Here is a 15840-nt window from a genome sequence, read left to right on the forward strand (position 1 = left end):
TTATCCTTTGAATTACAAAAGGTATGTTGAGGCAGTGAATATTGCCAAAAAGTACAGATGAGTAAAATCTTACCATAACAGTAGATGTCTTTGCCTTCACTGCTGCAGTATTCCTTACATATAGGATTCCTGCCGTGGAATCTCAATGTCTGGCCAGTACACCAAAGCCTACTGCTGTGGTTAGGTATGCTGAACTCACCCGTATGCTCCTCATGTAGAGTAGGGCATAAAGGTGACGTTCAGGCATACCGTCCTCAGAACTGATTGTCCCAGTAAGAACACCAGTCCAGGAAACCCAAGGGATAACCTATACATCCGGGAAGGAAAAAGACTAGGGGGAAGGAGGGAGGGAGTGAATACCCCAGCAATGAAGGCAAGGACATCTACTGTTATGGTAAGATTTTACACAACTGTACTATGCCCTTACTTTCACTGTTACAGTATTCCTTACATATCGGAGAGTGCCAAAGCTGAAGACACTTGGGAGCAAGAAGGAACAGTAGAGCCCTCTAGGAAACCATGAAGAATGGCTCTAGCAAAACCAGCTCTAGCTATAGAAATACCATACAGTTTGTACTGTTTGGTAAAAGAATGCACAGAAGTCCAAGTAACTGCTTCATGAATAGAATTGGTATCCAACCCCTTGAAAAAAAGCAGCCACAGCTCTAGTAGAATGAGCCTTTACAGAAGAAGGAAGCCTGTTGCCATGAAAAGTGTAACAAAAAGAAACGGCCTTTGAAATCCAAGAAGAAATAGTTTGCTTGGATACAGCTAATCCTAAAGACCTAGGATGAAAAGAAACAAACAACTGATCAAATTTTCTAATAGCCTTAGTCTTCTCCAAATAAAATCTGAGTCATCTATGCACATCCAAAGTATGCAGTGCCATCTAACTAACAAGATTGTGTTGAGGGGAAGAAAGTAGGCAAATGAATAGACTGATTAAGTTAACTCATTAACCACTTTAGACATAAAAGAAGGATTAGTACACAAAGGCACCCTGTCCTCCTTAAATATCAAAAAAGGAGGACAAGCCATAAGGGCTTGCAACTTAGACACCCATCTGGCAGAAGAGTTAACAAAAGGACTGTCTTCCAAGAACAATGTTGTAAGGAAGCTGAAGCAGCAGGCTCAAAGGGAGCCTGAGTCAACTTTTCCAAAACAAAATTAAGATCACAGGGAGGAGGAACAGGCTTCCTTGGAGGTCTAATCTGAAGGATGCCTTTAAGGAATTGTTTAGCCTCAAATATAGAAGCTAAAGGAGAAGATAAAGGCAGACAAGCAGAGATAGCTGATAAGTGGGCCTTGTAGGATCATAGGAAGTTACTAGGCTATTGGCCCTGAGGCATGCACAAGTCTAGCCAAGAATTTAGCACATGTTCCAAGTCAGCACCCTGAGGTGGAATCCCAGGGGTGTATTTTCTGTTCCCCATCCAGTTATCCAGGTTGCACTTAAAAAGGGTTAATGAGGTACTTTGTTTTATGTGGAGAGGAAGTCTATTCCACAAAAGGGGGAGTCTCAGGGACACAAATCTGTCCCGCCAACAAGTCCTATTGATGTCACAGGCCAGGTTGAGGTTGCACGTGTGGGTTACTCGAGTGGAGCTTGACTTGCGGATATGCAGCTGTCCCATAGGCCAAACCAGCATTTAGCAACTCATACAAATAAAAGACAACTAAAGGAACATCCACAGTAAGTGGGTCCAGGAGAGACACCAAATAGAAAACCTCTTCCATTTGGATAAGTAGGAGTTCCTAGTAGTAGGTTTCCTGGCCTCCTGAAGGACCTTCAGCACATCCTCAAAAAAAGGTTTCTATGAGGAATTATCACCCACAGTGTCATTTGAAGCATGGACAGGTGGGGGTGGTTGAGAGATCCCTTGTCTTGTGTGAGTAGATCACCATGTGAGGTAACTTATGATGATTACCCTTGGCTAGATGCAGAAGTACAGGGAACCAGTGCTGTCATGGCCAAAAGGGAGTCACCAACAAGATTTGGGGGGTGTCCTGTTGAATCTTGAATAGGGCATTTGGAATGAGAGGAAGGAGAACAAGCCTGAATCAGCAGATCATCCAAGTAAGGAAATATTTGGATTCCTTGAAGACTGCAAAAAGTAATCACAGGAGCGAGGCATGTGGTAAAGACCCTTGGGGCAGTAGAAAGGTCAGAGGGCAAAGCAGAGAACTGAAAATGCCAGGAAGCAACAGAGAAATGCAAGAACTTCCTGAAAAGATGATGGATCAGAATATGGAGATAACCATCCTTGAGATCCAGATACATCATATAGGCCTGGGTGAGCAAAAGAGGAAACAGAGTCTGAAGGGACAACATGCAAACAAAGGGCACCTTCAGAAAAGTCTTTAGATGAGAGAGGTCTAGAATTGGTCTCCAAGTACACTCTTTTTCTGGGCACTAGAAACATTCTTAAGTAAAACCCCTTCCCCCTTTGGGACATAGGCACCTCTTGAATAGTTCCCTGAGTAAAAAGATCTCAAAGGTCCTCTGGAAAAAAGGAAGTTGTTCCCGAGGAGGGTGAGGAATGCCCATAAAAGGGGGATGGGATTCCCACACCATAAAGTACCCCTGGTGAATAATTGGATAGAACCCAAGAATCCTGAGTAGTCTGAAACCAAACAAGAAGAGAAAGAGGAATGTGGCTGGGAAGAGATGGACAGTCATACAGTATCTGGTTTATCAGGAAAGGAAGGCTTCTGAATTCCTGAGGTCTGAGTGGCTGTAGCAGGAAGAGCCCGCTTGTCACTTTTTTTGCCTTTAGTAGGAGGGTGAAATTGTCTGCAAACAAAGGATGGCTTATTGGGGTAATTTATCTGAAATTTACGTACATGAGAAACAAACACATGTTTAAGCTCTTGTAAGGCCTTCCCCTTATAATGAGGGGACTTAACAAACCAGCAGCTGCTTCCCCAAATAAAATATTATTATCCAGAGGAGCATCCATCAACCTAGCCTTAATATCATCAGGTAAAGGTTGGAGCCTAAGCCCAGAATGCCTCCTCATCACTGAACCAAAAGCAGCAGGCCTAGAAGAAGCATCTGCTGCATCATAACTACACTTGATAGAATGAAGAACTACCTGAGAGGAAGTCCCTAACAAAGAAAGAGCAGACGTATTATCCTCAGTCAGAGAGATCAGAAATAAAATGACAAGCCTGAGAAAGGAGAGCCAACGCATACCTGACATATGAGTCTGATAATTAATAGCCCTAAAGGCCAGAGTAGCTGAGGAATAAACCTTCTTACCTAGCATTTCCATGGTTCTGCTGTCTTTATTAGAAGGCAGTAACTTGGGTGAAGGAAGCAGTTAAGGTGGCTTGTCAGAGGCGAGAGACACCATAGAGAGATCAGCAGTAGGACATTTGTACAAAAAATTACAATCCTCAGGCACCCTATAAAACCTATCAGGTTTCTCTGGGCAAAGAATCAGGAGTTTTTAGAGGCACTTGAAAAAGCATCTAACAAAGCAATCAAAACAAGAGAAATGGGAGAATGTCTCAGAGATTCCAACTGCAGCAACTCACAAATACCTCTTATGGATGTCAGAAACCTGAGCACAATCCCATTAAAAAAAATCCTTCATCCTAGAGATAGAGTCTCCAAAGAAAAATTTTTCAAAAGGAGTATCAGGACTAATAGATTCCTCCTCCCCTATTCATAATCCAAAGGAGAAGGAATTTGGGTAGTATAAGTCAGTGATGCCTCATCAGAATCCAATTCCTGCTCAGAGGAATCCTGTACCCTGAGCTTTTAAGGGGAGTAGAGGACCAAGGGGAAGCAGGAACAGAAACCCCCTGAGGAGATTTTAATGCCATTACAGCATTAAACAAACCCTGAGTAAAGGCCTCCCACTCGATTAGTGGATCCCTAGGAGCTGGAAAAACATGCTTAGTTTTTTTTTTTTTTAAGAATATCTGCCCTATAAAACTTAGAATGTTCTGACCTTGGTGGGCATTCAATAACCACAGTAGGAACTTCCTCCCTAACTAGAATCTGTGGAATACCTCTAGGCCCCTTGGAAATAATCAACTATGGCTCCCCCTGAATAGCTGAAATGGATGCCTCCAAAGCCTCCTTGGACATGCAACAGGCAGGATCCTCAGCGGCCTCCAACCTGGTCAAAGCAGAGCAATCCAACAACAAAGCCTCCAAATTCTCACCAACCTTGAGAGTAACACCTGAAAGAGGCTGGACAGCTGAAGATTCCAGTCTTAATTTTTTCTCCTCTTCCTTCCCTAAAGGCTCACCCTCAGGGTCGGAAGATCATTCACTTGTATCTTTAGCAAGAAGCTTAAGGCGCTGGTTCTCAAGATACAGAGAAACAGAAAAAGGCCTACTATGAAGGGTTTTTGGTATGAATGCCTGACGAATCGAGCAGGATATATGGTCGTGAGAAGCTCTTAGGCAGAAAAGACACTTATTGTGGTGGTCTTTGAGGAATCTGTCTTCTGCAATAGCATTTATCCTTCTGGATGACATTAACCCCCTAACAGCAATAAAAAAGCCAAGAAAAACCAAAACCCCAATGGGGTACTTATCTGCAATGGCACAGACTTCAGAACAAGATGTAGGCATTCACCATTGAATGAAAATGTGTTAAAATTGGCAGAAAACAGATGTAGGTGAACAGACTGATGATTAGAAGAAGCATTCTGACTGCGGCAAAGTAGTTCTGAAAATGGTAAGCCTGAACATCACCTTTATGCCCTATGCTGTGAGAGGAGTGTACAGGTGATGTTCAGTGTACCTTAAAGCAGCAGTAGGCTTTGGTATACTGGCTGGACTTTGCCATGGCAGGGAATCACATATGTAAGGAATACTGCAGCAGTGAATGTAAAGACAACAGTTTTTATTTTTATACAATTCTAATACCATAAGTAGATCTGACTTAATGCAATTGCTTTTTTTATATTGAAATTAATTAAGCTATAAGGATAGCAGTGTACTTTACTGGAAATGTATGCCTGCAAATACTGGCTTATCATGAAGGAGAACCAAAGAATGATCTGAGAAGGGGGTAAATTCCATATAGTTCATGTATTGTTCATATAATACACCGTCTTTCAGAAAGGTTACACAGTAGAGTCTTATGTACACTTGTTACTTGTTTTTAAATATAATTTACATGTCTTAGCTTTAGACATATTATAACATTTGATGCACCAAATAAATACACACAGCTACAGCTAAACATATTTGATTCCCAAGAAAATGCCATGCAGGCAAGAAAAGTAGAAACAGACTAACACAGTCAAGTACATAAAATATGAAAACTTTAATAAAAAACTTTTGTTACAACTCAAAAAACATAAAGAACGACTGAAAAGATAAGTGCTTTCACATTATTAAATAACGCTTCATCAGATCCATAAAAAATGATACTAGGTATTCATTTAAATAAAAAGAAACAACCAATCACATACCAAAGCATCCACACACACCCAACAGACTTCACAAACTTCTTCCTGTAGAAGCCCAATAAAAACTAACAAAATATCCAGTCGGCCATTAAGTGCAAATGTAAAACCAAACTAATCCATTAAAACATTGTAGCCAATCAATATGTACCTTTGATGGAATATATTGATTGGTTTTATTGCTTGAGTGATTAAATTGATTTTTGATCTGCACCTTTGCTGTTTTTTTGACGCACTAGTCGTGATTAATGACAGTGTCTCAAGAAGTGATATAAATTTAATAAATGTCATTGGTTAAGCCCTTGGATTTAGGTTATCTCAATGAATATCTCAATGAATAAGTTGATTGGTTGTACCATGTGAATGATTATATTTGATTGGTTGTAGGTTCCAGCTTAAGTGGTGAATTATTTAACATTTCTTGGTAGCTTACTTCATGGATGTGCATTGAAAGTGGTTTATCTTTTGGTAATATAGAATTTAATTAATTTGTTTTTAAAAGGTGATAACCCTATTTATTTAATGATTTTAGTTAGTAAAGCTGATGATGTTATCATGGATTTGTTGCCTGGATATTTTAGTGGTTGATCGTTAGTGTTTACATGTGAATATAAATGACATTGTTGGGAGGGTAATCTAATGGTTAAGGCATTTGCCTTACAAACACAAGGTACAGGGTTTGAATCTCACAGGGGATAACTGGCTAGGCTTAAAATGGCTCGCAAGGGCAGTTAGCCTAGTACTAGCCTATGAACCTATGAACATACTGAAATGGACTTTGATTTGTTTCGTGTTGAGCAGTGGCTTTTCCATGGAATACATTGGTTGTTGTATCATTCACGTAACTGATTTGAGTCTTTTGTTATGCGTACTCTACTCCATTGGATGCGCTTGTTTTAAATGGTGAAAGAGTTTTGAATGGTGACTTCATTGGATCTTTATTAGATGGATCAGATTGGTTGAGTCATTACACATAGGGACTCAAAGGTACATATTGATTGGCTACAATGTTTTATTGGATTCATTTGGTTTTATGCTTGCACTTAATGGCCAACTGGATATTTTGTTAGTTTTTATTGGGTTTCTACAGGAAGAAGTTAGTGGATTGTAATTGGGGGGGGGGGAATCCTTCAGTATGTCATTGGTTGTTTCTTTTTATTTAAATGAATATCTAGTATAATTTTTTGTGGATCTGATGAAGCATTATTTAATAAATCGAAACCACTTGGCTTGTCATTTGTTCTTTATGATTTCTGAGTTGTAATGAAAGTTTAAAAGTTTTCATATTTTGTGTACTTGGCCGTGGTAGTCGGTTTCTAGTTTTCTTATCTTGCATAATATTTGATGCAGTCATGTCCCATGTTTTATCTAATTGGTTTACAGGATTTTGTAGTCATACTGTATAGTGGAAAATAATTTTTCTTTCCACAATGGTCAGGAAATTATTTCTGTCTTATACCACCCTCCTCATCTTTTTGTAATCATTGCTGTTTAATAATACACAAATCAAAAAGCATTCCTTATCATCTTTTTCAGAAGCATTTAAATGGGATAAAAAAGTCCATAGCAGTTCGTCTCCACAGATATCTCAACAGCAGCCTACACCTCAGCGACGTCCCCTTCCAATGTCATTGATTCAGCAGCAGACTGCACCAGCTGTATTCCATTGTGGAAGTCCTGTGATCAGGCAACATCCTCCACCATTCGATACCCAGCTGGATGACAGTGGGAGGCAGAGTGGCTGCACCATTAGGACAGGTATGTTGTAAAATTATTCCTATTCTTAGTCACGGTTAGGTGTTGTTTTATGAAGTTTGTTTTCTTGAGGTCACATGCTCTAATATCAGAGCACAACAAGCCAGCTGTTTGTGTGAGATTGCTGTGTGCTATTTTAAGGTGTTTCTTCTTACTAACTCTGTTGTGTGATTTGGAGTTAGAATAAATAAATAAGTAATGCTCCACAGATGGGGATGATTGGGCACTTGCCCACTGCAGAAAAGCTTGTTTTCATTTTTCAAGGAATATTTTGCTAAATATAGACAAAATGTTCCTTGATTTTATTAATGATTCTTGGAGAAGATTTGCAGATGGGATTATCTAAAATGAAGGTCTTAATCTTATCAGATAAATGCTCTGTTATCAGACATTTGTTTCACAGCTTCTCTTATCTTTTAGAGGGTAATGCTTGTTTTGGGCTTCAAAGCTAGCTTCTCATGCCAAAGGATCGAAACATCTGATGGGTTTTCTTGCAGAGATTGTAAAGGTCTGTTTTCAGAACGTTCTGTAATGGCTAACAGGTTGTATTTCCTCTTCTGATGTCTCCATTTTTCAACAGTTTGCAATTTTCTTTTAACTCTCTGATTTGTGCTTGTTAAGATGTTACTTGTCAAAGTGTCATTCTAGTAGCTGGCATCCACCTTTGGTGTTCCCAGGTTTTTTCTACAACTCACACAGTCTATTTATATTTTTATTAGTTAACAGAATAGGTGAGTAGACCCACTGATCCTTTTCAGTCACAACCTGCACCAGATTAGGCACAACAAACCATAATTTACATGCATGCAGTGCTCGCAATACAATACAGTACACTGTACATACATATGCACATTGCACAAAAAGCAGGACAACTGAAGGGTGTAGTCATTCTTGAAGTTTCTGCTTGTTTTCATTTTTCAAGGAATATTTTGCTAAATATAGACAAATCTGGTAGTCCCCTGCCATAAACAAACTATACAACAGAAGGAAGAAACTGTTGCAGAAAAGAGGAAAATCCCAGGATGCAAAAATCTCCCTTACCAGCCTCTGTAAGAAGCTGAGATCCCTCACAAAATCCTCCAAAGCTAGTTATGAAAATAAAATTGCCAAAGATTCCAAAGACAACCACAAGGCATTCTATAGTTATGTCAAGAATCTAAATGACAATGCTCATATCTGCTCTGAGCTACAACAGAATGGCATTAAATATACTGATCCCAAGGATATTGTCAATATCCTGGCAGATCAATTTAGTGCCAACTTCACCCTCCTCTCACCCCGTAAAGGGCCCATCTCAATACCAAAAGATTGCCAAATTCCAGTAATCACGGCCACACAGGTAGAAACTGCACTCTCCAAAGCTAAGAATACAGCATCCATGGGACCAGATGACATCCCGGGCTGTGTAATACATGAACTACAAAATGAACTGGCACCTCACCTAAGTGTCATGTTTAATAATAGCCTCACCTCAGGCTTCGTGCCCACTGAGTGGCGCACAGCTACAGTTATCCCACTCCACAAGGAGGGATCCACCTTGGATCCCGGGAACTACTGTCCCATCAGTCTGATGAGCCTGATCTGCAAGGGCATGGAACGCATTATCATGGAACTTATAAACAAAGACATTGGCAACCTTCAAACACTGGACCCCACCCAGTTTGGGTTTGTGAAGGGCTGATCTTGTCTCCTGAACCTGATTGACTTCTTCAATTCAGTCTCCAGAGCTGTGGACGAGGGTAAGGCGGTCCACACAGCCTATATGGACCTCGCCAAGGCCTTCGACACCATCCCCTACTCTGGAATCATAGATAAACTTACTAAGCTGGACATAAATCCCTATGTCACTCGATGGGTTGCCAACTGGCTTACTGACAGAACCCAGACTGTAAAAGTAGCCGACTCCAAATCCAACTCCAGAGAAGTGACAAGTAGAGGACAGTGGGTTCAGTCCTGGGACCGTTCTTCTTTGGCATCTACTTCTCTGAAGTACAGGCCAACACTAAGGGACTCTGGCTAACAAAGTTCGCAGATGACTGCAAACAGAGAGCCATTGTTGAATCCTCAAATGATGTGGATATTCTACAAAAGGGCCTTACAGTAACAGATGTTTGGTGCCAGAGCCATGGGCTCAAGATTAATGCCAAGAAATGTATAGTTATCCCCTTTGGGAAAAACCATGTACCCATGAATTACCACATAGGTGGCAGTACACTAAACACCGAAAGTGTGATGAGAGACTTAGGGACACAGGCAGACAGTGGTCTCACCTTCAATAACCACATTGCCATAACAGTCAAGAAATCCTTCTATGTGGCACACCTCATCACTAAGGGCTTTTCATCCAGAAAAAAGGAGGTCATTGTCCCACTGTACTCATCCCTCATTAGACCCATTACAGAGTACAACGCCTCATTTGGTGTGCACCTCACAAGACATCTGCAACAGCTGGAAAGGCCACAGAAGTACCTTACTAAAAGAATCACAGGCCTAAAGCAGATGCTCTATGCAACTCCAGCAATACTCTGTGGCATATTGTCTACTCAGAGGCGATCTCTGCTTAACATACAAGGCCATGTCAAACCCTGAGCTGTTGGACATGCTCCACTTAAAGAAATCCCAATCCCTCAGAGCCACATGCTCTAGGGATCTAAACCTTGTCGTCACAATGAACAAAACATGCTGGAGGGATAGATTCCTGACCCAGAGACTCCCCATACTCTGGAATAGGCTGGCCATACATGTCAAGCAGAGCGCCTCCTTGGCCCTCTTCAAAAGGAACCTTGATGATTGAATGGGAGATAGGAAATTCACTCCGAGGATAACATCAGTCGCCCTGCTAGACAGGGGTCCAGGGAAGTAAATATTGTGGGAAGAAATATCCGGGGAATTGTTTGGCTAGGCATGTTTAGGCCCTAGGGCCGACAGCCTAGTACCAGCCTATGAACCTAAATACTAATTAAGGAATACGAAATTGTATAAGTGCAGTTCTTTGAGATACAGTTCAAAATGTAGAATAACCCTGCTTGATTAGTCATAAGAGAAGTAGCTCATCTGTTACCTGTGAGTCATTAGCACTTGTGGAATGTGGTTACAGATTCAGATGAATTGGTATTGAGTGGCTTTTCTCATTCATCATAGAGGCAGGGAGTCAATTGCTGGTTGATGACAAGATTATTAAATGCTTTTCCACTTGCTATGAAGCCAAAGACTGTTCTCAAAAGGGTTTAGCATATCATGGTATTAATATCTGTAGGAGCAGTAAAAAGATGATATTCTTAGCCTTTGTACTGGTAAAGAGACAATATTCCATATGCAATTTAAATGTTAGCGTGGGTAATATAGTTCTGTTTGCTGTTATTAGGAGTCATTTAGCTTTTTAAAGGGACAAGTAACAATGTTTGAAAGGTTTGTGGATAGATTTAAACCTCCAAAGCATACTGAGTGTAGGTTGCAATGTATGTATATTGTATACGATATGTTAAGGGGTCTATATCAGAGTAGTGAAACGGCATTACAGCAAATGCCGTTTCGCCAACACATCTACACCGAAACTCCATAAAAGTGAAAGCTCAGGTCAGTGATTTTTTTTTCCCAGGGAAAAAAATCACTTGGCCTGAGCCGTGACATTGCCCTTTACCCCACTGTAGTGCAATCTCGGAGTTGGTATATTTAATTGGGGGGATGAAGCCCCCAACATTGCAATGTTTTAAGTGGTTTGTTATGTTGTATTGATCTACCAGATGTTAAGTTGTCTATCTCGCCTTCATTCTTGCTGGATGGGTTCGGAGCCGACCTCGGCTCCGACTCGGCCACTCTAAAAGCTCGAGAGTTGGTTCCACTGGCTCGAGGCTGCCCCTATATCCCACAATGCTAGGCGTGAATTACCCCAGATCTAGTTTGCCGCTACAGCGATCGAGGTGTTTTTCTACCGGCTCCAGGTTAGTTAAAATTAGATTAGTTTAATAACTTTAAACTTACGCTAGCTTAGTTTATTCCCTTTATTACCCTTAGTGTAGTGGATATTATCCCGTCTACCTTTTTGTCCAGCCTCTTTTTCTCAAGAACTTATAAGTTCTTTCCTTAGGCCTTCGGGCCCTTCCTTCCCTCCCTAGGGTGTGTATGTGTTTTGGTTAGGAATATTTAACTTAACTTACCTTTCAGAAGTTTTGTTTTAAATAATTCTACTTTGATTTCTAACAGTGTAATCTGTGTGTGTGTTACTGTGTGTGGTTACACTTCGGTTCCTTGAATATGTCCAAGGATTCAAAGGTCTCAGGCTTCAAGAAGTGTGACTCGTGCTGTCAGAAAATGTCTCTGACAGACGGTCACACTTCTTGTGTGTACTGCCTGGGACCTTTACACCTGCAGGACTCTTGTGCTGTATGCCATGGCTTCAGCCCTAGAGTCCTGCAGGAAAGAAGAAACAAACTCATATTAAGGGGTTTGCTTAAGCCTGAAGGTTCCCTTTCTGCTACATCGGAAAACCTCTAAGGCTTCCAAGACCTCGGCTCCAGCTTCAGAGTCGAGGCCTAGGCTTCAAGCCTGCTGCTTCATCGGCTCCGGCTGGAGCCGGCGAGTCTTGACTACAGTATCTGTGGTTCCCTCGGCTCCGGCCGGAGCAGGCATTAGAATTCCTGGGTCGGCTCCGATCAGACCATCGGAGCCGACATCTAGAAAGAGATCGAGGTCACCGCCCCTTGGCTCCGTTCATTGGCTCCAGCGTCTCCTTGCTGTCTGAACGAGCCACAGATCTCACTCCTCCAGGTCATCGAGGCTCTCAGATCACGACCTCCAGAGGGTAGTGAGTCGACTTTTAAAGTCCGAGGCACTGGCCCAAATGCTCCAGAGCCCGACTCATCAGTCGATGCCTCAACTTATTCCTATAAATATTCCTCCTCCGACTCCTTTGAGTTCGGGCAGGCGCCTCGGGACCGAGACTGTGGTAGCGCCGGAGCCGATACAATTGTCTTCGACTCCGTCGCCGGCTCGATTTCTTCTTTGAAGAATCTTGGCGCCGAGCTTCCTCGTCGGCCCGAGGGGGTGAGTGGCATCGGACCCTTGTCGACCCCCCTCCCCTCGGTGCTTCAGCGCTGGTGAGTTCGGCTCCGACATCGGCCTCGAGCCATCTCTGTCGGTGCCGAGGAGGTTCTCAGCTTCTCGGAGCGGGACCTCTGGCTCTGCCTGACAGGGGTGCTGAGGTCAGGGGGGGGGGGGGGGGGGGGGGGGGGGAGGGGGGGGGGGGGGGGGGGGGGGGGGGGGGTGGGGGGGGGGGGGGGGGGGGGGGAGGGGGGGGGGGTGGGGGGGGGGGGGGGGGCGGGGGGGGGGGGGGGGGGGGGGGGGGGGGGGGGGGGGGGGGGGGGCCCCCCCCCCCCCCCCCCCCCCCCCCCCCCCCCCCCCCCCCCCCCCCCCCCCCACCCCCCCCCCCCCCCCCCCCCCCCCGCCCCCCCCCCCACCCCCCCCCCCCCCCCCCCCCCCCCCCCCCCCCACCCCCCACCCCCCCCCCCCCCCCCCCCCCCCCCCCCCCCCCCCCCCCCCCCCCCCCCCCCCCCCCCCACATGCAACTCTGGAGGGATAGATTCCTGACCCAGAGACTCCCCATACTCTGGAATAGGCTGGCCATACATGTCAAGCAGAGCGCCTCCTTGGCCCTCTTCAAAAGGAACCTTGATGATTGAATGGGAGATAGGAAATTCACTCCGAGGATAACATCAGTCGCCCTGCTAGACAGGGGTCCAGGGAAGTAAATATTGTGGGAAGAAATATCCGGGGAATTGTTTGGCTAGGCATGTTTAGGCCCTAGGGCCGACAGCCTAGTACCAGCCTATGAACCTAAATACTAATTAAGGAATACGAAATTGTATAAGTGCAGTTCTTTGAGATACAGTTCAAAATGTAGAATAACCCTGCTTGATTAGTCATAAGAGAAGTAGCTCATCTGTTACCTGTGAGTCATTAGCACTTGTGGAATGTGGTTACTGATTCAGATGAATTGGTATTGAGTGGCTTTTCTTATTCATCATAGAGGCAGAGAGTCAATTGCTGGTTGATGACAAGATTATTAAATGCTTTTCCACTTGCTATGAAGCCAAAGACTGTTCTCAAAAGGGTTTAGCATATCATGGTATTAATATCTGTAGGAGCAGTAAAAAGATGATATTCTTAGCCTTTGTACTGGTAAAGAGACAATATTCCATATGCAATTTAAATGTTAGCGTGGGTAATATAGTTCTGTTTGCTGTTATTAGGAGTCATTTAGCTTTTTAAAGGGACAAGTAACAATGTTTGAAAGGTTTGTGGATAGATTTAAATCTCCAAAGCATACTGAGTGTAGGTTGCAATGTATGTATATTGTATACGATATGTTAAGGGGTCTATATCAGAGTAGTGAAACGGCATTACAGCAAATGCCGTTTCGCCAACACATCTACACCGAAACTCCATAAAAGTGAAAGCTCAGGTCAGTGATTTTTTTTTTCCCAGGGAAAAAAATCACTTGGCCTGAGCCGTGACATTGCCCTTTACCCCACTGTAGTGCAATCTCGGAGTTGGTATATTTAATTGGGGGGATGAAGCCCCCAACATTGCAATGTTTTAAGTGGTTTGTTATGTTGTATTGATCTACCAGTTCTTTTCCATGGGTGACTTGGGGTTTCACTGTTATGGGGTTTCAGTGTGGATGTGTCGGCGAAACAGCATTCGCTGTAATGCCGTTTCTCTCAGTTAATATAGACCCTATGCTAAGCATGGCTTTCAGGATGGCACATTCTAATTTAGGAATTAGGAGATTAACATCCATTGTCCTTGTAGCTTCATCTGTGATTGGGTTATTAAGCTTAGTATATGACTTTAGTTCCTCAATTGCCTGGGTATTTCTAGCTTCCACATGCTTTTTAATGATAGGGTACAGTTTACACATACATCATTTGTACCGACTAAGCAAAATTATTGTATGACTTAGATCTGAAATTTACAAAGTAGACTTCCCAACCAGTCATTCAAAAAGGTCCCAAAACCAATAGCAATGATTTTGTTAAAGTTAGTTGTTAGCTTGTTATAGTAAAGTCAGTACTAGAGTTTACTGCAGTGCTTTTGTAATTCCTTTTGTTACACTGCAGTGCTTCTGTAATTCCTTTTGCAACACTGCACTTGCCTTGACAGCCTTTAAAATGAATACTTTATCAGCTAAAGCCTATGGAAGGATTACATCATTAGCAAAGCCTTTTGAAGGACTATGCCATCAGTGTACATGGTAACTAAAACATTAAGTAGATAAGATTCAGATTTTTAAAATAGAGCTCCTCAATGACCCCATTTAAGCATAATTTAGACAACTAGATGGAAGACCATAAATTTATGCCAGGGTGTCACCTATGTCCCTCTTGGATAAGGACAGTCTGTGCTGATCATAGACTCGTGCTGCAAATATAGAACATACAACCTGGTCAGTAAGGGAACAAAGGTATAACATGGCTAGGCTTATAAAGGCCCTATGGTCAATAGTTTAGTAACCTCCTATGAACTATGATAAAGACAGAGAGAGAGAGAGAGAGAAAACATTATGTGGCCTAGGACTGAGCAACATTTGTTTGTTTACTTATTTCTTTGAGGTTCCCCTGGACCTTATCTTCACTGGCCCAGCCTCCAGTGCCTCACATCCCCACTGGATCTACCAGCTATTTTCCTACCTTCCCAGACTTACTCTGGTATTGCTGGGGCTAGTTCTGGATCCTAAGGGCATCCTGTTGACTCGGCTCATCTATGCTCTTGTCCATGCATTTTTTTTTGTTCCCTACCCTTTTCCTATCCTCTCAGGCTTGCTGATTGCATCTGAGGGCACCTCCCTTCTTTGGACAATGCCTCACCTTAGGGAGTGTATCACTGAGTGCCTTCTCACACAGAATGGGCACACTTATCTCTTCCTTGCCATGGGCACACTTATCTCTTCCTTGCCACTCCGTCAGTCGTCTGAGCTGCTAATTGAACCTGGGTTGGCTGGGCCGTAGTCAGGGCTTTATCTGTCTGCACCACTGAAAAGGCTGTAGGACCAAAACATTTTATACTAAGTAAATGTAATAAGTAACACAGGAAATGGCCATTAAGAATATTAAAATTTTGTGTGAATTTATGTTGAGCTGATAATAGTAAGCTTTGTTGATATGTTGCAAAACCTGAGACTAAAGTATTGTGTCAAAGAGTTTTGCCAGAGGACTAAAGTCAGTAATGAGCAATAATCTTGAGAAGTGGATGCTGCCGATGTTTTGGAGGAGAGGTAGAATAACAGCATATCCTTGATGCAGGTGGCAGTGTTCCTGTGTTAAGCAAGTGATAAAATATCTGTGCCAGTGGTTTGCTATTTTGAGTAGGGAAGGGTGCAAGACTTTAGTTAACTTGAATTTTATCTAATAGCTGTTGCTCTATCCTTGCTACAATTGCTTGAAAGTTGAATATAGCCCAACTCATAGACAAGTAAGACTGCTCTTTGGAGTAGGGTTGCAGGAATGATATCAGAGCGGTATTAGTCAATACTTCAAACTTGCTAATATGATCTTTCATACTGTTTACAAAAAAACTGTCCCTGTCAGAACTGGTTGCTATTTGCTTGTCTCTGTTTTGTTTCTTATGACTTTCCAAAATCATTTTGAACAAGTT

At 42.8% G+C, this 15840-nt stretch overlaps 1 protein-coding gene across 1 annotated transcript in view; it reads left to right on the plus strand.

The window, feature by feature from the left end:
* Positions 1–15840, plus strand: part of LOC122791460 — a 429024-nt gene that overhangs the window by 43432 nt on the left and 369752 nt on the right. The window contains exon 4 of the mRNA XM_044059205.1: positions 6970–7191. Within this exon, the coding sequence (XP_043915140.1) occupies positions 6970–7191 (222 nt within the window). The remainder of the gene's footprint in view (positions 1–6969; positions 7192–15840) is intronic.

This window comes from Protopterus annectens, chromosome 17.part0 (genome assembly GCF_019279795.1).
Source record: "Protopterus annectens isolate FY-2018-M chromosome 17.part0, PAN1.0, whole genome shotgun sequence".
NCBI classification, from domain to species: domain Eukaryota; kingdom Metazoa; phylum Chordata; order Ceratodontiformes; family Protopteridae; genus Protopterus; species Protopterus annectens.